Source organism: Apiospora phragmitis (genome assembly GCF_038363925.1).
Source record: "Apiospora phragmitis strain CBS 135458 chromosome Unknown utg000002l:1.0-5516284.0:1.0-5523493.0, whole genome shotgun sequence".
Taxonomy (NCBI): domain Eukaryota; kingdom Fungi; phylum Ascomycota; class Sordariomycetes; order Amphisphaeriales; family Apiosporaceae; genus Apiospora; species Apiospora phragmitis.
The window spans coordinates 2,154,889-2,174,980 of record NW_027117400.1 but is presented as its reverse complement, the minus strand read 5'-3'; the positions used below and the strand labels follow the sequence as shown (position 1 = coordinate 2,174,980).

General features: G+C 52.8%; 6 protein-coding genes across 6 annotated transcripts; 4 read left to right on the top strand and 2 right to left on the bottom strand.

The window, feature by feature from the left end:
* Positions 1-329: 329 nt before the first annotated feature.
* Positions 330-3,935, top strand: PG994_001515 (histone acetylase complex subunit; the record flags this gene model as incomplete). The annotated part of the gene is made up of 5 exons (XM_066852924.1): positions 330-497; positions 562-777; positions 3,261-3,532; positions 3,592-3,707; positions 3,766-3,935. 5 exons carry the CDS (start codon positions 330-332, stop codon positions 3,933-3,935), a joined length of 942 nt encoding a protein of 313 aa, XP_066721065.1.
* An 859-nt stretch (positions 3,936-4,794) lies between these two features.
* Positions 4,795-5,061, bottom strand: PG994_001514 (mitochondrial 54S ribosomal protein uL30m; the record flags this gene model as incomplete). The annotated part of the gene is made up of 1 exon (XM_066852923.1): positions 4,795-5,061. One exon carries the CDS (start codon positions 5,059-5,061, stop codon positions 4,795-4,797), a length of 267 nt encoding a protein of 88 aa, XP_066721064.1.
* A 988-nt stretch (positions 5,062-6,049) lies between these two features.
* PG994_001513 (ATP-citrate synthase subunit 1) lies at positions 6,050-8,107 on the bottom strand (the record flags this gene model as incomplete). The annotated part of the gene is made up of 2 exons (XM_066852922.1): positions 6,050-7,582; positions 7,646-8,107. The coding sequence occupies 2 exons, from the start codon at positions 8,105-8,107 to the stop codon at positions 6,050-6,052; spliced, it is 1,995 nt and encodes a 664-aa protein (XP_066721063.1).
* A 3,448-nt stretch (positions 8,108-11,555) lies between these two features.
* PG994_001512 (uncharacterized protein) lies at positions 11,556-13,512 on the top strand (the record flags this gene model as incomplete). Its single annotated transcript, XM_066852921.1, has 2 exons — positions 11,556-11,996; positions 12,487-13,512. 2 exons carry the CDS (start codon positions 11,556-11,558, stop codon positions 13,510-13,512), a joined length of 1,467 nt encoding a protein of 488 aa, XP_066721062.1.
* Positions 13,513-14,509: 997 nt separating this feature from the next.
* Positions 14,510-15,816, top strand: PG994_001511 (uncharacterized protein; the record flags this gene model as incomplete). The annotated part of the gene is made up of 5 exons (XM_066852920.1): positions 14,510-14,646; positions 14,731-14,867; positions 14,979-15,177; positions 15,337-15,558; positions 15,759-15,816. 5 exons carry the CDS (start codon positions 14,510-14,512, stop codon positions 15,814-15,816), a joined length of 753 nt encoding a protein of 250 aa, XP_066721061.1.
* A 2,771-nt stretch (positions 15,817-18,587) lies between these two features.
* Positions 18,588-19,847, top strand: PG994_001510 (GPI-anchored cell wall beta-1-3-endoglucanase EglC; the record flags this gene model as incomplete). The annotated part of the gene is made up of 1 exon (XM_066852919.1): positions 18,588-19,847. The coding sequence occupies one exon, from the start codon at positions 18,588-18,590 to the stop codon at positions 19,845-19,847; it is 1,260 nt and encodes a 419-aa protein (XP_066721060.1).
* Positions 19,848-20,092: the final 245 nt, after the last annotated feature.

The following is a 20,092-nucleotide window of genomic DNA, read 5'->3' as shown; positions in this document are numbered from 1 at the left end:
TGAGGGAAGATCTACCTGGCTCTGAGGCATCGAACTTGGCAAGAGTTAAAGATACGAGGGTTGATAAGACGCCGTTCAACTATCTGCTAGTAATTGTCTCGCCTCTGTGTTGGGGAGGAAGTCACGTCCGTCCAGTCAGAAGAGAGAGTCCATCCGGTGCCAACTATCGCATCGCCGAAACTCACTCAATCACCGCACATTGCCGCACTGGACTCTTTGCATCTTACAACAACCTTCTCACCTGGTAAACATCCTCTCTCGGCGACACTCTAATTGCTTCGATATCCTCATATCATTGACAACGACTACATAGCACACCTATTCTCAAGATGGCCCCTTCAAAACAGGCCCCTCTGCCTCCTTTTTCCAAGGATGAGAAGGTTCTCTGCTTTCATGGCGACCTGATGTATGAGGCCAAGATCACCGATCTTCGCAGCGCCTCGGACCACGCCAACACCAACCCGCAGAGCATCAAGGCCGATGATGCTCAGTACCGCGTTCACTACAAGGGCTGGAAGGCCTCGTGGGAACGACTGGGTGGCTCAGGACCGCATTCGGAAGTTCACCGACGATAACAAGACCCTCGCCGCCCAGCTGCAGGCCGCCGCCCGCCTCAGGAACGCCGGCGGCAGCAAGAGCGCGAAGAAGGCGATCGGTAAGGCTGCTGGCCCCGGCGAGAGCGAGATGAGTTCGGCGCGCGGCAGTGAAGAGCGAGCCGCCACCAACTCTTTCGCTGGAAGGGGTCCGCGACGCGGCCGTGATTATGAGCTTGAGAGTGTGAGTCCATCCGTTTCCTTTTCCTTTTCCTTTTCCTTTTCCTTTTCCCCTTTCTTTCCCGTCATCCCCGACAAAGCCTTCGTGGCCATCACCCATGACATGAGATGATTGCGTGTGCAGTGGTGCTGTGGGGACCAAAGGAACTGCCAGTGGGCCAGAGTCCATGTACTTGGACCATTGAAGGCAGAATCTCGCGGGGTGACATATTGCCTCCGCAATCTGACAATCGCTGTTACCTTGGTTTCTCCTATCCAACTCGGATTCAGGAGCAGGGTTGGACACTTAACCCCTGATGAGAAGTACTTGGGTATGCACTGCATTGGTTCACCATCAGCGCCGTACTCCTACAAGAGGCTTCAGAACGTTGGCCATAAGGCGCGACGTCCGATATCCGGACTCACCCATCCGCTGGCAACCAGCCTCGCTCCTCCAGAGTGCTTAGTCTATTTGACCATGCAACTCCTGTTGGTGCTGAGCACACCCCGCGGGAGGAGACACCCTCAGCAGGAAGGTCGATTGTTGCGGGGTAGCCCTTGAAGAAACCAAATCAACGATCGTGATAGCCTGGGAATTCAACTTGGAGATCGTTGTCAGTTAATTGTGGTTGGTAAGGGGCCGACAAAAGTTCAGCGAAGATTTGCCTTGCCCACCCACTAATTCATTTGGGGACCGAGCTGTATCTTGAGCCTCAAAGTTGTACTGTTTTGGCATACCACGTGGGAGCAAAGGTGCCTGCCTCCTCTGCATTAACTGTGTGGGCAAGTTGACACCTGAGGAGGATGAGCAGGCTTTGCATATTCACCTACGCGACACTGAGCTTCTCACCTTCCCAGGCGTTTTTACTAGCGTATGCACCTGGGAAGATCTTCACCTCCTCTGAACATCTTTCCAGTCACCTGTATTTTGCAGTCTTGTTAGGGCTTCAACACACGGTTTGGGGGGCGAGCTCTGGTTCTGTTCAAAACCTGCTCCTCTATCTCCTCCAACTTGGTTTCTCTGGGCAACAACTGTATGTGAGTTCTGGGAGAACGCGTCGGGAACAATCGAATCTCCCTATCAAAGCGCGTCGCGTTCGGCCCTGTCGCGTGTTTTACTGGCAGAGATATCATTCTCTGTGCGGCTTCAATTTTTCCCCAACCGCGTCATTACTCCTTGGTGCCTCAAGGTTCCTATAACGATCGGAAGGCTGCAACACAATCCCCAGTTCCACCATTTCATCCTTCCATCATCATGGCTGCAGAGTTCAACAACGAGCGCCCGGTACGTACCCGTAAGAAACCCGAGTCCTTTGGATATCCGCCCGAACCACAAGCGCAACCAGAAACAAGTCGCCGCATTTCAGGTTCAGGACGCACGCGAAATCGAATCAAGCAAGAGCAACTTGATCTGGAGAGAGCGATGGAAGAGTCCCTGCAAGACATTCCTTTCTCAGTGGCCGCATACAATGGCAATGCCGCTTCTGGAATGTTTCGTCAAGCCTCGGCAAAGGATGGTATCTTTGCTGCCGTTAACAATACTTCTATGGCTGCAGCTGGTCAACCTGGCTCAACAACTGCAGTCCCCAAGGTCGAACCTACTGCCGAAGCAACTGTCGCGCAATGTCAGCCCAAAGCAAAGCGCAGACAGTCTGGTACTTTACCCCCTGCTAAGAAACGCGGAGTAGCAAAAGCCAGCCTTGAATCTGGGGTAGCAGAAAAACAGCCCGTGACGGTTGCTACCAGAGGGACTCGCTTGACCCGCCAGACCATTCAAGAGCAAGAAAAGACATTCGCGGGCAAGGAGGAGCGCTACTTCCGGGAGGCGCAGAAGAGCGACCATCTTTTGAAACTACCACCTGCTGGTCACAGATATGTCAGCGTCGCAAGAGCAGAAGCTCCTCGTTTACTACGCACTTGTTATGACCCTCCATTCGCGACGCCCGCCAAAGATTACAAAGAGCACCCCAAGATCACGGACGCCAAGAAACGCGGTGTTGCCACCCGTGAGATGGTCAGATACTACCAGCATATGAGCCCTGGTGTCAATATCCCTGTAGCTGGCATCCCTGGACAAGCGCCGAGAGATCCAAGCCGATGAGAATCTTAAGGCCAATCTCAAAAAGCCCCAACCCACAAGACAGGGCCCAGTGAACGCCAAGGTGGCTTCAGCAAGTCAAAGACGCTCCACGCGCTCGGCAATTCAGTCGGAATCCAGTCAGAAACCAGTTCCTGCAGTTCCTGCAATTCAGTCGGGATTCAGTCAGAAACCAGTTCCTCGGCCTTTAGTGCCTGATGCTTTACTTGGTCAACAGGCATTCGTTGAAGAGGCCATGAAGGCCATCAATCCCCACCATCCAAACCCCTCAGGCACTAAGTAGTGTCCTTGAGCAAGTGCTGAACTTGCCTTCTCTTCTCTCCTTTGGCCCGATCCCTTTTATGATGGAAATTTCTAACAATTACCGTGCTAAACATGGTTTGCCTGCTAAATATATTTGGTCTGAACAGGAGGAAGCTTTCTATGCGCGGCCGTCGATCAAGATTCTCATCCCGGACATGCTTAAGGGGCTGCTCGTGGATGACTGGGAGAATGTGACAAAGAACAACCAACTTGTTCCCATTCCACACCGTCAGCCTGTCGTCAAGATCATGGCAGACTATCTTGCCTACGAGAAGCCGCGCCGTACCGAAGGTTCTGCCGCAATTGACATCTTGGAGGAGACTGTCTCGGGGTTGAAGGAGTATTTTGACAAGTGCCTTGGTCGAATCCTGCTCTACCGGTATGTTGTCTTTCTGGAAAGGCTTCCGCGTACTAGGAGTCATGCTAATGCACAGCCAGGTTTGAGCGAGCGCAGTACGCTGAGATACGCGAGAAGTGGGCGGCTGGTGGACCTGACATCCAAGGCAAGACCCCTAGCGACACGTATGGTGTAGAGCATCTGATGCGCCTAATCAGTAAGTTCATTCTGACCCTGTTATATGCGTTGCTTCAACTTGCTAACATCATGTTTAGCGAGCCTTCCGGAGCTTATCGCTCAGACCAACATGGATCAGCAGTCTGTGAACCGTCTGCGCGAAGAGCTCAGCAAGTTCTGTCAGTGGATGGACAAGCACGCCGGCAATTATTGGACCAGCGAATATGAAAGCCCCAACGCCGAATACGCCGAGAAAGCTAAGAACTAGCACACCGGGGCCAAAGACTGAGACAGTGGTAAGAAGAGGGTTACGCATTCTCTCACGCCTCCAACAGTCGCATACTGTCAGAGTTTTGTACGATGTAGTGAGAGCCGGTACCGTTACTGCACTCGCGGAACAGGTCAATAACGACTCCGCAAGGTGCTTCCCGGTCAAGAATATCCCTTGCTGGGTTTGACAAACACAATGGCACCCTTGTAACAGAGTAGCATGCGTTGCGAAAAAGGAAAGGGAAGAAGAGGTTTCCCCAAGAGACGCAACAGTATTTGCATGTTACTTACACCCAATAATTCCGATCAGGCATACTCGATCGATAGTCCTAAGAATAGTGACCATAGGGTAGTAGTACACAATGCAACGAAACATTGATAGACGATTCATTTGTGTTGATTACTGTGAAAGTAGAAGCCCTGAGACCCCGTCGTAGCAACGCGTGAAATAAGAGGAGCTGGACACTTGGTTGGAGTGTTTGTTGTCTTTATTGGTACAGGATCTAGAGCTGATGTACACATATATATGCATAATGTTACAGCTTTCGTGGGTGTGGAGCAGGAAGAAGCAAGTCACATCCGTGTGAAAGCATGTCCTAGGGCGCTTATCTGTTTCCCTCCATTCTTCTCATCACTTGGCTATGGTCCATGGTCGTCGTCAAAACTTCAAAGTGTTAACGGCCAAGACCCCGCCCCCTCCAAGTGCCCGATCCACGCATGCTTTCCTTTCACGCAAGCTTCACTGCGACCTCCTCCTCCTCGTCTCTCCGACCCTCCGGGCAATGCGATACAGCGCAAAGCGATGCCAGTCCCATCCCTCACCCCCTTTTGGATTTCCTTAGATTACTGCAGGCTCCTCACCGCGGCACCGCCTTCTCCAGCCAGAACCCGCGCTCCGGCCTCCGCTCCTCGCGCAGCTCGCGGGGCGAGAGGGGGCGGTCGACCTCCTGGACGCGGACGAGCTCCTTGACCTTCATGATCATACCGGCGAACTGGGGCTCGACGGGGTGGAAGACGGTCTGGGAGCGCTTGCGCAGGCCGAGGGCGGCCAAGGCGCCGCGCGTGCGCTCGGGCAGGCCGATGGCGGACCGGTGGAGGGTTATGCGGAAGTAGGATGCCGACATTGTGTAAGTGTGTGTGCTGTGGATGAACCAAAGAGCTCTCTTTCTCTCTCTTCTTCTTGGCAATTGTTGCTGCCCTTTTCCTTTTCCTTCTTTTCCTTCCGGGCTAAGTGAAGCGCAAACAATTGGTGGTCGAATTGTTTCCCGTTTGCCCGTCGTAGACCGGATTCGTGTACTTGCGTGAAGGGAAACCGAGATCCAAGGCAAGGCGCAAGCAGGATGAGCCAAGGGAATTTCTGCGCAGGGCGGGTTTGTCAATACTGGGTTATTCCATTATTGGACTGCAAATAAGGCTGTGCATACCTTGGTAGCTGTCAGACACTGGTGGTAATCTAGACAACGGTATCAATCAATCACATCTCGCGGTACACACTGGGTAGGTAGGTAAGTCGGATACAGCATCGTCGAGCTTGGGATCTTTTTAGAAGGGCCGAAGTTTTGCCGGCTTATCGATTACGTTAACTACTCAAGCTCTCTAGATGTCGGTACCTAGGTACATGATCCCAAGGCCCCTATTCCATACTACCTTAGGAGTTAGGTAAAGTAGATACCACCTATTATTTCGCGATCGAAGTGTACGTTAGTTACTACTTGTACAAGTATCTTAATACGCCGATCGAGAAGTTGCCTAATGTTGACAATATATTGACGGATGGATCCAAGCTACCTCACTACACTATCTGAAAACATGGCGTAGACAGCGGATAGTCGGTCCAACACAGGGGTTGCCAGCTTCGGCACCGTCTAATATGACAAGCACTTTGGCAAATGTATACGCGATATAAAGTCATACGGTCTATTAGCTGCGGCCCTTAAGGCCACTCATCGTTGGGATGTTTTAGTTTCTTCTCGTACAGACCCCTCGCCACCTTGTTGCCGAGAGGTCGTACACTACTACGACTTTGCTTGTTTCCCCGATCCTGTCTAAAGCAAGGCTCCCTTTACCCCATGCCAATAAAAAGTCAAATAACTGTACATTCCATGGACGCGTTTATTTGACAGACACCTCAACTCTGCCCTCACCTACCGACCCAGATGTGCCCAGAGTGGGCAAGAGGTAGGTGATATCATCCCAAGGATGACGGTACAGACCAGTACGCAGGCGCTTCTGGTCGAGGTAGTGGGCAATCAATCCGATGCTGCGACCCAGCACGAACAGACCGTTCAGGACACCCATGTTCATGTAGTCCTCGGCCTCTTCCAGCGTGAAGGCACCGCAGTTGCGCATCAGATCCACGAAGCAGACAGCAATGCAGCCGTCCACGTTGAGGATAAGGTTGTCCTTCTTCGAGGTCGTCACAGTCTCGACAGCCAGGGCGTAGTCGAGAAGCTTGTGGCTGGGGAACTTGGAAAGAACGTACTCCTTGACGAGCTCGACACGCAGATCAGGGTTGTTCCGCGACTTGATACGGTGACCAATACCGGGAATGAGCTTGTTCTGCTTGCGCATAGAGTCGACAAACTCACGGGGGCTGAGACCAGAGTCGGCAGCCTTGGCGAACTCCTGGGCGGCTCCGTCCAGAGCACCACCGAATCGGGAACCGATGGTAAGAAGACCAGCAACCAATGAGCTGATCAGGTCCTTGCCAGCACGGGTAGTGATGATGGTGTTCATGGCACCAGACACGGCGGGACCGTGGTCGGCAGTGAGCATGAGAACCATCTCCAAGAACTTGGAAGCGAAGTCGGGGAGTCGGCGACGGAACCACAGCAGAGACATGACACCACCGATGCCAATATCCTCTTTGAACACGTCGGAGATGGGCATACCAGCGTACAGAAGCTCTTGGCCACGATCATCAGAGATGGTGGAGATGAAGGCAGCAGGCTTACGGATAAGTCCGAGCTCCTGAGCCCACGAGTAGTCAATGGGGATCTTTGGGACGACAGGCTCGGGCTGGGGGACGATAACCTTCTCGTTGACAAGCTTGTCGTAGACAATCTTCAGAGTCTGGGGGAGATCCTCGAAGGTGTCGGGCACGTAGATGCCAGCCTCCTTCATGCTCTTGTTCTTCATGGCGGCTGTCTCGAGCTGAGAGTTGGCGAAAGAACCAGCGTGACCAAACTGGACCTCGGTCTTGAACATGCTGGCGCAGGTACCAATGGCCCAGGCCACAATAGGCTTGGTGATGACGCCCTGCTTGACAGCGTCAATCACCTTGTACTCCTCAACACCACCAACTTCACCGAGCAGAACAAGGATCTTGCACTCAGGGTCGTTCTGGTAGCGCAGCATATGGTCGATGAAAGTGGTACCGGGGTAGCGGTCACCACCAATGGCAATACCCTCGTAGACACCGTCTGTGTTCTGAGCGATAATGTTGTTCAGCTCGTTGGACATACCACCAGACTTGGAGACGTAGCCAACAGAGCCCTTGCGGTACAGCTTGGAGGCAACGATGTTGTCCATCATACCACCAGTGTTACCGATCTTGAAGCTGCCGGGCTTGATTCCACCAACGGTAGCGGGACCGATGATCTGGACACCCTTCTTGCGCGCAACGTGGGCAATCTCACGAGCTCGCTATTTCACAGATAGTTAGTATTTGATACTGTTGTCTTGTAGCAGACAGGGAGTATAACTTACTCGCTCGGGGACACCTTCGGCAATAATGGCGATAGTCTTGATCTGGGGGTTCTCCATCAACTCCATGGTAGAGCTGTAGACACTACGAGAGGAAGCGAAGTTGACGACCACGTCAACATCTGGGTGCTTGGCCATAGCCTGGTCAACCTTCTGGTATACGGGCAGCAGCGTCTCGCTGGTTCCCCAGTACATCTTGCTAACAAACTGGCCACCAAAGGTGTAGATGATACCAGCCACCGAGGGGGTTGCTCGCTTGCAGATGAAGTCGAAGTCAAGCATACCCTGGACGGCACGGGGCTGGAGACCGTAGACAAAGCATCTTGTCTTGTCGTTGAAGAGAGCGTGTGACGGAAGGGGGCTCAGAGGTCGGCTGGGAGCGGCGAACCGGGTGATGTTGTCGTTGGCCGAGAGGCCACCTGCCGTGGAGGTGCCATTGACACCGTTCGTGGTAGCCGTGGACATCTTGCGTATGGAAATTCCCAGGACTGGCTAATTGGAGGTCTGTTCAAGTCACAAACGCTGTTAGTGAATGAATTGCAACAAACACCCTGGGATCTGCTTGAAAAGAACAGTATGAAGCTTTCCAAAGCCACACGATAACAACCAGGAGAGGCCCGCAGAATTAGGAAGTACGATATCAAATGGCTCTCGTCAGAATTTCAGGACGGAGTGTTATTCTGGAGATGTGGGAAACACGACCAGGTCTTTGAGAATCGGGTTTGGCCAGCGACCAAACCATCTTTTCTCAAGTCCGAGCACGATCCATCCCGAGTCCTTTACGGAAGAGACAACGAGTTACACCAGCTGGAGTTTCCCACCAAAGACACCGCAGCAACGCAGGGTAAGTGCGGCGGGGAGGCAGCAAAAGGTAGAACAAGGCAAATCAGATACATACCTTCTTGGTGGACAAATGTGTTGGACCTCAGAGTGTTTTCTGAGCTTCGCACAGAGGGTATATGAAGCAACAATGACCAAGTTGAAGTGGGAGGAAACGGAATGAATGGATAATCCTCAAATGGGGAAGCAGTTTGGGGAGGGAGGTCGAGCTTTTTTCGGGTTGACTGAGAGTCGACTTTGGCTTGCAATGGGTACCGACGACGGGGATGGAGCAAAACTTGGGGGGTTCCAAGATTGCACAGACTTGGAGCTTGTAAAGTCAAGTGCCCGCCAGGAACGACACACTGCAGAGCACAACTAACCTAAGAAGCTCCCCCCCAAATTCACCCAAATTGAATTGATCGATATTTGGCCGCGGGGGCTAGTAGGGATTAGGCAATGCCAAAAGAGGTGAGCCAATCAGATCGATCCTGTCTGGCTCGTTGTTAGTGAGTAGCACTACCCAAGTACTTGCAGGCCTGGGAATCCTAGGGAATCCAATTGTGAGATGCAGCTGCGAGGGGGCCCCCAATACCGTCCTGCAGAGGCGCCTGCACCGGGAAGAAGCCGTTGTTCTCTTGGGTTCGATGAGACCTACCCTAATCTGACCTGATCGGTTGCGAATGCCGTTTTTTTGTTTTGTTTTGTTTTTATTTTGTTCGAAACCAGCGCCGTATGGCAAGAACAATCTCAAAGAATTGGATCCCGTACCCGTCCGTCGTTGTAGCACACTTGACCATCAACCTCGCTCGGAACAATAGTTGGGGTAAAATTCTCCTAGACTTGTTGAAGTCGGTTTTTGGCGGTGCCGCCGGTGCCTGGGTTTGCCTTGTCGCTACGCCAATGCGCTGTTGCTGGACCGCTAGTCTTGGGCGATTGTGTGTGAGTGGGCTGAGTTTGTTGGTCTGATTAAGCTGACCGACTCGAGTCTGACCAAGCTGATGGGCCAGCAATTGGAGTTGAGGATGGGAGAACCCCTCCATCGACCCTGAGGATCATGCAGGGGTCCGAACTTTCTGGCCATCTTTTTTTGGTTGGTGTCGGGCCCCGGGAACCGCTTGGGTACTTGGCCAGTGGTCTTAGTCGACGGACCTGACTGTCCATGCCCCCGCCTGTTCCGAAGTACCGGGTACTTCAGGGCTATGCTGCCAACGGCTGTGCAGCCCCGAGAGCAACAACCAGCATGATTGCGAATTATTCGCCGAGACGACGGGGATTCGTTCACTGGAACGAGTCAGGTCCCATGACATATTGGCTATAATAGACGCGATTACAGCATCGCACTCAAATGCCGCCTTGGCGAATAGCTCCAGGTATCGCCTATAGCTTTCGGAGGATAGAAGGTTGTTGCATGAGCGATGCTAAGCTGACATAACAACCTTCAGATAGGTACTCCGAACACTCGCGCACCGCACTCGGTGTCGCACTCGGGAGTGTCTCTAAAAGTGCCCTCAATGCACAATGTTTGGGTAATCGGATGATTACCATAAACGTCTCCGGATAGTCTAGATATGTCGCGGACCTCCCGGACGTTGAGTCCGGATCACCCCCAAAATGGTCCCATATTCGGACATCGATCATCTTATCTCAAGACGGGTTGCCTTTGATCAGCGCAGCGGCTGATCGTTAGAGAAATTTCATCTGAAACTAAAGGGGGATAGACGAGAAACTATTCTCTGTAGCTAAAGCTACAAATCAGCTAGCAATTATGATAAATCTAATATCAACGATGCCGCTCCTTGCGTGCAGAATGCGCCGATGAGGATTCTAAGCTCGCTCATGTCTCACTGTAAGCGAGGCATGGGTCTGCTTCTGCTTGTTGCCGTGTGTCTTCAAACAGATCAGTGCACGTCAGATTCAACCCGCAGGGGCTTCGATGAGATTCCGTCGTGGAACGGAAACCCGTACGAAGTGGCGTGGTGACCTCCTAACCCCGAGTGCAATCGACGACAACCTCAAAGTTGCACGCCAATGTTCCGAGCCCGGGGAGTTCTTGTTGGGGTATCCGGTACTTCGGCCGTGGCTGACTACGCCGGGGTTAGCAGCGCCGAGGGAAATTCCCCAATGGGTTGGGAGAGGTACAGCCCCGGTACTCCATGCTAAAGTTGCGGTGGGCACTCGCCATTGGATTTAGCGTCCTGATTTAGCGTGACCCCTCCAAAAGAGTGAGATTGGGATTTGAGAGAAGCAAGAAGGGGGAGGAGGGGTGATGGAGTCAGAAAGAGAATGAGAGAGAGAGAGCGAGGATCCCGTGCACCACAGCCTGCAGGAGCAACACAGTTGCCCGGGTACGGTGTAGTAAGTGTAGAGAGAGGAAGAGAGCAGAGTAGCTGCAAGGCCAGCCAATGCCAATGCCAACGCCAATGGAGAGAAGCAACGCACTGAACAATGGAGGGAAAAACCGGTCCCACGCTCTTGCGCCAGCAGACGGACGGGGGGGCCCTGAGAGCCAAAAGTATACGCCCCCCAAACCGGCCCAAACCAAATGGGAGAGCTTCCCGCCATTGATTCCTCCATTGCACCTCGAAATTTTCGAATGACATCCCCGTTCTTGCTGCCATCAATTCCGATTCTCCAGACACTGCCTGCCCACATCTTCAAGTGCTCCTTCCTGCTGTCCAGTTTTCCAACTGTTACAGCCTCTTCACTCTCTTCCCGCCATCGGATCGTAACTTCTCAGCTTCCTCCCAATTTGAGAGAGAGAAAACTGCTGGCATCATTGCACAAGAGGTAAGCTAAGATCCCAGTTGCTTGCTGGCATTGAATCCCAATCCTCGGTGTTGTTGCTGCAAACTGGCATCCACGCACCAAAGCCGAATCCACTGGAAGCAATCAAGTCGCTACAAGTCCGGTGGGAAGTTCCCATGCCGACTCCTGCACTCGCACTTTGGACGGAGAAGCACCACTCAGATGCTTCCCACCAAGAACTTATTTTGCTGACGATTTCCTCTCGACAACTTCGCAGACAACCATAGAACAGAGCCACTGTTGAGATAATCAGACTCATCTGCAAACCTCGAGACTCTTCCACAAAATGTCCGCCAAGTCGATTTTCGAGGCCGACGGCAAGGCCATCCTCAACTACCACCTCACCCGGGCACCCGTCATCAAGCCCACCCCTCTGCCCAAGCCCACCACGCACAACGCTCCTCCGAGATTAGCATCTCTCTACTTCCCCGAGGATGCTGAGGTCAGTGCCGTTCTGGACCAGGCCGAGGTCACCTACCCGTGGCTTCTCCAAGCCGACGCCAAGTTCGTCGCAAAGCCCGATCAGCTGATCAAGCGACGAGGCAAGAGCGGCCTGCTAGCTCTGAACAAGCCGTGGCCCGAGGCCAAGGCCTGGATTGCTGAGCGAGCTGGCAAGTTTCAGAAGGTTGAGCACGTCGAGGGTGTCCTGCGCCAGTTCTTGGTTGAGCCTTTCGTGCCTCATCCTTCCGATACCGAATACTACATCAACATCAACTCCGTCAGAGAAGTGAGTAAAACCCATTGATTTCGTCATCCCGATGTAATCCGGTCCAGTTGTGCACCAACAAGCCGACATGCCGACATGCCGACTCTGCACTGCAAGCCAGGCTTCGGCGGTGCGGTGTTCACACAGGACGTTTTGTTCAGAAAGAGAAAGAAAAATGAAGATCGGGGGTGGGTTCTTGAAAATGAAGTGTTCACGAAAGCCGAGGCGGGCTGCGGAGTAATGTCGCAAAAAAGAATGCGTTCCTACCAAGTGGTTGTGAAGGCATATTTATTGCGCTCATCTGGAACCACGAGCTCAAGGGCCTCTACGGGCGAACGGAGGCTAAACCGCTTTGCTTGGGCACCCACTCCTCCCTCAAAGAACGCAACCCACCTACCGCAAACGCGGTGTAGCCCCGAAACAACCCCGTCCCCAGTTGTACCCAGCGACATCCTATCATTTACCCATTTACAAAGGCGCGAGAGCATCATGACTAACTGGACGTAAATAGGGCGACTGGATTCTCTTCACCCACGAGGGTGGTGTCGATGTTGGTGATGTTGACGCAAAGGCCGAGAAGCTGTTGATCCCTGTTGACCTGTCCGAGTACCCTTCAAACGAGGAGATTGCTTCCACTCTCCTGAAGAAGGTTCCTCAGGGTGTCCACAATGTCCTGGTTGACTTCATCTCACGTCTGTACGCCGTCTATGTCGACTGCCAATTCACCTACCTCGAGATCAACCCCCTTGTGGTCATCCCCAACGCCGATGCCACCTCTGCTGAAGTCCACTTCCTCGATCTTGCTGCCAAGCTCGATCAGACAGCTGACTTCGAATGTGGTGTCAAGTGGGCTATTGCACGATCGCCTGCCAACCTGGGCATCATGGCGCAATCCTCTGCGGGTGACAAGATCAGCATTGACGCCGGTCCCCCCATGGAGTTCCCTGCTCCCTTCGGACGTGAATTGTCTAAGGAAGAGGCTTATATTGCTGAGCTCGATGCCAAGACTGGTGCGTCTCTCAAGCTTACTGTCCTGAACGGCAACGGGCGCATCTGGACCCTGGTCGCTGGTGGCGGTGCTTCCGTCGTCTACGCCGATGCCATCGCTTCAGCTGGCTTCGCCGACGAGCTTGCCAACTACGGTGAGTACTCTGGTGCTCCCACCGAGTCGCAAACCTACCACTACGCCCGCACAGTCCTCGACCTCATGCTCCGTGCACCCATGGACCCCAAGGGCAAGGTTCTCTTCATTGGTGGAGGTATCGCCAACTTCACCAACGTCGCCTCCACGTTCAAGGGTGTCATCCGGGCTCTGCGTGACTACGCGAAGCAACTGAACGAGCACAACGTCCAGATCTGGGTGCGACGTGCCGGTCCCAACTACCAAGAAGGTCTTAAGAACATGAAGGCCGCGACACAAGAGCTTGGTCTCACTGCTCACATCTTTGGCCCCGAGATGCACGTGTCAGGTATCGTCCCCCTGGCGCTCGTCCCCGGAAAGTGGGAGGAGGGCAAGGTTCAGGAGTTCCAGGGTTAAGGCAGGAGATAAGGAGACATGATAGATACCCCTGCTTAGCGATGAAGACACGATGGGGTCATCGGCTACAATTGACGGGTTTTAGCGGGATAGTGGTGCTCTATGATTATGTACGTTGATGAATTAGATCGGCGTCGGCCAAACCGCAAGCATGCCGTGGCGTAAGCTTTTGATGCCAGGTACAAGCGGAGGGCTGTTCGATCTGGGTCTAGAAGGCACTGCATGGTTTTGAGCAAAGGACAACGAATAGACAAACTTGTAATATGATCACTGCACTTCGGTCCTTGATACTTGCTTGCCCATCTGGATTTACATGAACTACGCAAAATGCGTAGGCGACTGTCGCTGCGTGAACCGAAAGCATATCTCCTGACTTGTAGGACGTGATAGGTCGGGTATTAGCTAGAGGAACCGACCATTGGTCGGCCAGCCGGGCCATTCACTTTATGGCACACCCGAGGCGCAGGTTCACATGTAGGAGGAATTAGACATCCGCACTTATACGCCATCTGAAGCAAATGAAGCTGTCTTCCTGAGCCAGATTCAGTCTCGGCCCGCAATCGAGGGGTTGGAATACCAGAGCCCCATGGAGATACCCTTCAAGCTTTACAAAGGTTGCGTGTAGCCGCGCATCGCTTCCGAATAGTAACAAGGCTACGGCACGCTCTAGAACATTTCAGTAACCAGATCTGCAATTGAGTTCAACGGACAGCAAAGCTACCCTAGACCTTCACAGTCCATCGGGCCCCTCAACCTCGCGTCGGGTAAGTCTGTATCAGTGTACCTTGCCAGAGAGGTACTCTCAGCAATAATGCACTGCCGATGGTGCTGGTATATAGGCAGAGTCATCTCGAGGGTCCAGTGAAGAGATCATTCCGTGCTTCTCAGTCAGACTCTCAAGGGAACCAACTATAGGACTGGGTCGTGGACAGGTATCGACAACGAGAACAAAGCACGAGAAGAGGAAGAAAACTAAAGTCATCTCATCTCGTCCATCATGTACGCAGCTGCTCTAGCTACCCTGCTCGCCGGCTCCTTGGCCGTCTCCGCCAAGGCCGTTCCGCGACCCTTGCCGGGACGCGATATCGAGCCCAGGGACTCTTGGTGGAGCCCTACTTCCGATCCTTGCTGGAGGTAAGTACGATGGAAAACACCCTTATCTCTTCACTTGATGAAAGCGGTTTCGCGAGTCTAACTAACCATCTTCTCATGTGGTAGTGATGGCGCGGATAATGTCCGGGCCTTGAACGTTCCCGGCTACGACCCCAGTGACATTAACTCGCCCTTGGAGTGTCAGAAGGCATGCGATACTGCGGGCTACAACCTTGCCGGTCTCGAGCTCGGCAGGGAATGCTGTATGTTCTATGCTGCTTCTACTACTACTACTACTATGCTTACCCCTTTTCGTGGGGTGCCAGTGTAGGCCAGTGATATGGAGGGTGTTTGTTAACTCCAATCTCAAACAGGGTGTGGCAACGCGATCGAGGGCGCCAACAACCCTGTTGATCCCAGTGTATGCAACATGAACTGCCCCGGCGACGACACGGAGAGCTGCGGCGGCGTCCTCGCGCTGAGCATGTTCTACAAGGGCAACTATGATCCAATCAATGGTCCGCCTACTCCCGAGCCCGAGTGGCGCGGCTACTGGAACCCAACATGCTATGCGTAAGTGTTCTCCTGCACCCATTGTTACTTCCAACATCATTCGTACGGGTTGCTCGCTCCCTCGCTCCCTTTTCCCAGTCGCAACAGCCCAGACTGGGTGATCGACACATCAGTTATGTACATACATACAGAAGTGACTAACGAACTGTGCGTATTTAGTGACATGGACAAGAATCACCGCCTCTTGCCCGACCATCCTTCGGGATACATGGACCACCGCCAGATGACTGTCGAGAACTGCATCGACGCGTGCTCCCTCGGTAGCTACACTTATGCCGGCCTCGAGTACGGCAGCGAGTGCTGGTGCTCCAACATGATGCCCAACTACGACCCCGTCGACATGGCGGAGTGCGACATGGGCTGCACTGGTGATGCTGCCGCGTAAGTTTCTACTTGTCCCTTCTTCTGCTCCCTGTCCTGAATATAGATACCTCATCCCTCGCGGGCAACATCTCTTCTTCTTCCTCTACCAAGATTAGATCGAGACTCTGGCTCCCCCTTTCCCCCCATCTAATTATGCTCTTCACTCCGATGGTCATAATTTCAATTCGAGGCTAACGTTATATGTCTTTCTCTAACAGTGTCTGTGGCGGAGTGAGCCGCATCCTGGTCTACACCCAGTCGGACACCTCGAAGTAAACTTAGTTCTTGTCAGGTCGACTGATGGGGACAAGTCAAAAAGGAGAAAGAAAGATAAAAAATGACACCAGTGGTATCATTACTTCAATGGTAGCATGCGCATATGTGGTGAATGTGCTCATTTTGTCTACTCGTGACTCCAGGGGCACTGCCTGAGTGGGTGCTACCAGTGTTTGGGACAACGTGTCCCAGACTGGTACGGTTTAATAAGGACAGAGCTGTTACTTCCAACGGTATGGATGTTTTGCATTATACGAAATTATAGAGTATATAAATTCTCAATATACACACTCTCCTTTCCAAAATCACTTGCAAAGCACCGGCAAAATTGATGTATCGTGGCAGAACATCTGGTATGCGGATCAAGGAGTTCTTTCTCGTAAATGCAGAGACCACGAACTTGGGTTGCTATGGTACAGAAAAGTAATGTTGCATACTTACTTATTCATTCATTTGTTAGACATAATTACTATACGTCTAGCCTCGTCCACTGACAGTGCCTAACCTAGTCTGCCAGGATGAAGCGCTACACTGTTGCTGCCACCTCCCTGATATAACCATCGAAAACTTGCAGCCGGCGAGCTGGCTGAGATGCCCAAAGCCATCTCAAGTTCACAATAAGCCCAGTTGCACCGCGCCGGTATTGCATCAAGCATACAATGCTCTGGTGTAAGGTTATCGTCCATGGAGTCCAGACGTAGGTGGTGGTCGCCCGCATCCCCTCTGTCTAACTGGACGTTTCGAGCTTTTGCCAAGTATAGCTGGCTCTCAGTTCATACTGATTTCTTCAGCAAGTGGACCCAAGTTCACGCAGGTCTTTCAAAGCAAACCAGCGATGTCCTGTCCCCCTTACTCGAATTATGGATCGAACGCTATGGTGCCCAGAGCTGGAGGATTCCTGTACTGCCAATGGAAACTATCGATACGGCGGCATATTGGGGCATTCGAATATAAATTCCATCGAATCCCATAACTATTTTTTAGGAATCCGGGGTGTCTTCGGCGACACCTTCGTTTCAAGAATCAACGGGAGAAGCGGCAAGCTTAGTACCCGTATACGTATATTGGACGTTCGAATAAGAGCGTGGGAATCGAGGGGCTGGCTTCGTATGTTGAAATTTGACCTGATGTGGATTGCGCCCACACGGATCAATGGCGCTTGGACACCCGTGACTCCTGACACTTCTGAGGATGATGGAGATACAAGCGCATGTCTGTATGATTACGATGGTGATTCAAGGTAGAGCGATGCGTAGAACGGCCCTGATAGCGAGACCCGTGTTTCTGGAAGAGTCAGCACTTCTGTCGGTGCATACCGCAGTCTTACGGGTTACAGGCCATATGCTATGAAGATCTATGCGACCGGAGGACTAGAGTAAGATGATTGGAGAACCACAATTTAATGCCACCTACGGATACCATCACTCATATGTAAACCCATCAACCGTTGTAACATCCATGGGCAGATCGGGGGGAGATCAGCATGGTACTGTGAGCATCAGCTGCTGTGCTGTCTAGCCCCCTGTGAAGTGTTTGTATTGTCTGCGATTTCTTGCCGTTCACGAAGTAGAGTTTGCGTTGATCGAAACAAGGCACGGCACGTATTAGACGGAATCACGTATTGCCCTATCCTTCTGCTCAGTCCATAGCGTGTGTGTACGACGTAGTAGTATTAGTTGTGCCATCATAAGGTTTTCATGTGTTCTCCACGTTGTGCAGATCAGATGATGACATTGGAGGAATTTGAAACAACGGATATCCTGGGTTGGGATGAAATGAGCGACTAGGACCGCGGCCAAGCGGCCTGGGCTGGGTATTGACATTTGATTGATTGTTTCGACCGAAGATCGCAGCCCGAGCGACTGCTATGGAATCTTTGAAGCAAACCGTATCACTCTACTTCACACAGTCGGATAAAAAAAAGTCCAATCGCTGCCAGGCTACGTTATTCTGACAATGGAAATAAGCAAAGGCTGAATGGATGTGTTCTTCTGTCTTTAGATCTGGCATGCGTCGATCAGTGACTGGCACAGCTGGGACACCCTCAAATAGGAGCAAAATGCATTGATCCATCAATACATAGGAAAACGTCGTTCTGTGATTAGTGGCTTGGCGACAGCGCTGAACACGAACAAAAGTCTAATGACAGTGATAGCAATAGTGGCCGTATGACCTGTCCTGGCGTGTCTCCAGCGTGCTGGTTCTGATGCAGAAGGCAGATTAGAAGGGTTCTGGGGGAGAGTACCTGTTCTGGTGCCTGGGCCCTGTCCTGTAGGGAGGGAGAAGCCGGGATTAACATGCACTGCCACGCTGCCCAGATTCCCGGAATGGGCCAATCAGACGGCCGGTAGTGGGCAGAAACTCCTGTTCCTGAATCTTAGCTCCCTGTAAATCTTCCCTGGAATGGGCCTAGTCCCTTGTAGCGCCGCCCTCCAGCGACCCCCCAGTCCCAGCTGGCCTGCGCGTTCGTCCACACTAACTGGGATTGACTCCATCATCAGCTCACGTCCTGCTTCCCCTAGACTTCCTCTTTCTTCTACTAGAGCCTCATTCTTTTTTTATTACTCTCCCTCTTTTCTCCCTCAGTTTCGTCTCATCCATCAACCACTTCCGATTGGGTAGCCCTTTTGCTCACTCAGTCTTACGCTCCTTCAGCAGCTTTGCTACAAACAAACCACAAAGCGCCCTATTTCTAGCGCAACGAAGCCGCCTCTATCGTTTTCGGCCATCCGACTTTGTGTTCCCAAGCGTCCATACAAAAATCTCCCAAAATGCGTGTCACCTCTGCTGTTGCCGCGACTTCGCTCGCCGCCGGCGCCGCTGCCGAGAACTGGATGGGTTTCAACTCCGGTGCCGTCAAGACCGACAACTCGGCCAAGTTCAAGTCCGACTGGCTCCAAGAGTTCAAGACGGCCCAGGGCCTGAAGGGCGCCCCCGGCACCTTCAACTCGGTCCGCCTGTACACCAACATCCAGTCCTACTCCGAATCCGACCCCATTGAGGCCTTTGAGGCCGCCATTGAGACCAAGACCAACCTCCTTCTGGGTATCTGGACCTCGGGCACCACCAGCATCGACAAGGAGCTGACTGCCCTGGAGAAGGCTGTTGCCAAGTACGGCAACAAGTTCACCGACCTCGTCATTGGTATCTCCATTGGTAGCGAGGATCTCTACCGTGACTCCGCCACTGGCAGAGCCAACAAGGGCGGTATTGGCAACGGCCCCGAGCAGATCGTCAAGTTCATCGGAGACTACAAGAAGAAGTTTGCCGACGGCGCGCTCGCCAAGGTCCCCGTCGGCCACGTCGACACCTGGGACGTCTGGCCAAACAGCACCAACAAGATCGTTGTTGACGCCGTCGATTGGGTTGGCCTAGACGAGTACCCTTACTACGAGAATGGCAAGGGCAACTCCATCGAGAAGTCCGGCCAGCGCTTCGACAGTGCCTTCGACAAGGCCAAGGCTGCCATCGGCGGCAAGCCCATCTGGGTCACCGAGACTGGCTGGCCTACCGACGGCCCCAAGTGGGACCAGGCTCAGCCCAGCATTGAGAACGCCAAGTACTACTGGGACGAGGTCGGCTGCCGTCAGCTGTTCAACAAGGTCCCTACCTTCTGGTACAACCTCCGCGATTCCAACGGCGAGAACAAGCAGACTTTCGCCATTACCGACAACCTGTCCACCACCCCCAAGTTCGATCTGTCTTGCCCCAAGACCTTCAAGACGCCCACCGACTCCGGTAGCTCTTCTTCTGCCTCGGGCTCTGCTACTGCCTCTGGCTCTGCCACTGCCTCCGGCACCAGCTCTGCCACCGGCAGTGCCTCTCCCAGCGGCTCTGGATCCGCTAGCTCCGGCTCCGAGTCTGGCTCCGGCTCTTCCGGCTCCAGCCCTGCTTCCGGCTCTGGTTCGCAGGCTGGATCCGCTTCCTCTGGCACCCCTGTTCCCACTGCCAGCGCTGGAAACTCTGTCCAGATCTTCTCCGCTGCCTTCACCGCCATCGTGGCTGTTGCCGTCGGTGTTACCACCCTCTAAGCTGAGACTTAGCGGGTCGATATTATCGGTACACGATTGTAATATACCCAGACATCTTCTTCGAAAAGAGGTTTTATTGGTGTCCTATGGATAGACTAAATACATCTGGTGGCGCTTCACATCTGTCACAAGGTCGATTTTGGCCGTGCTTTCTGTAATAAAACTCATCAACATTTGCTTCAGTTCTTTTCTACATGTGCTATCTACTTGAACTATAATTAATGTGTAGATTGACTGAACCAACA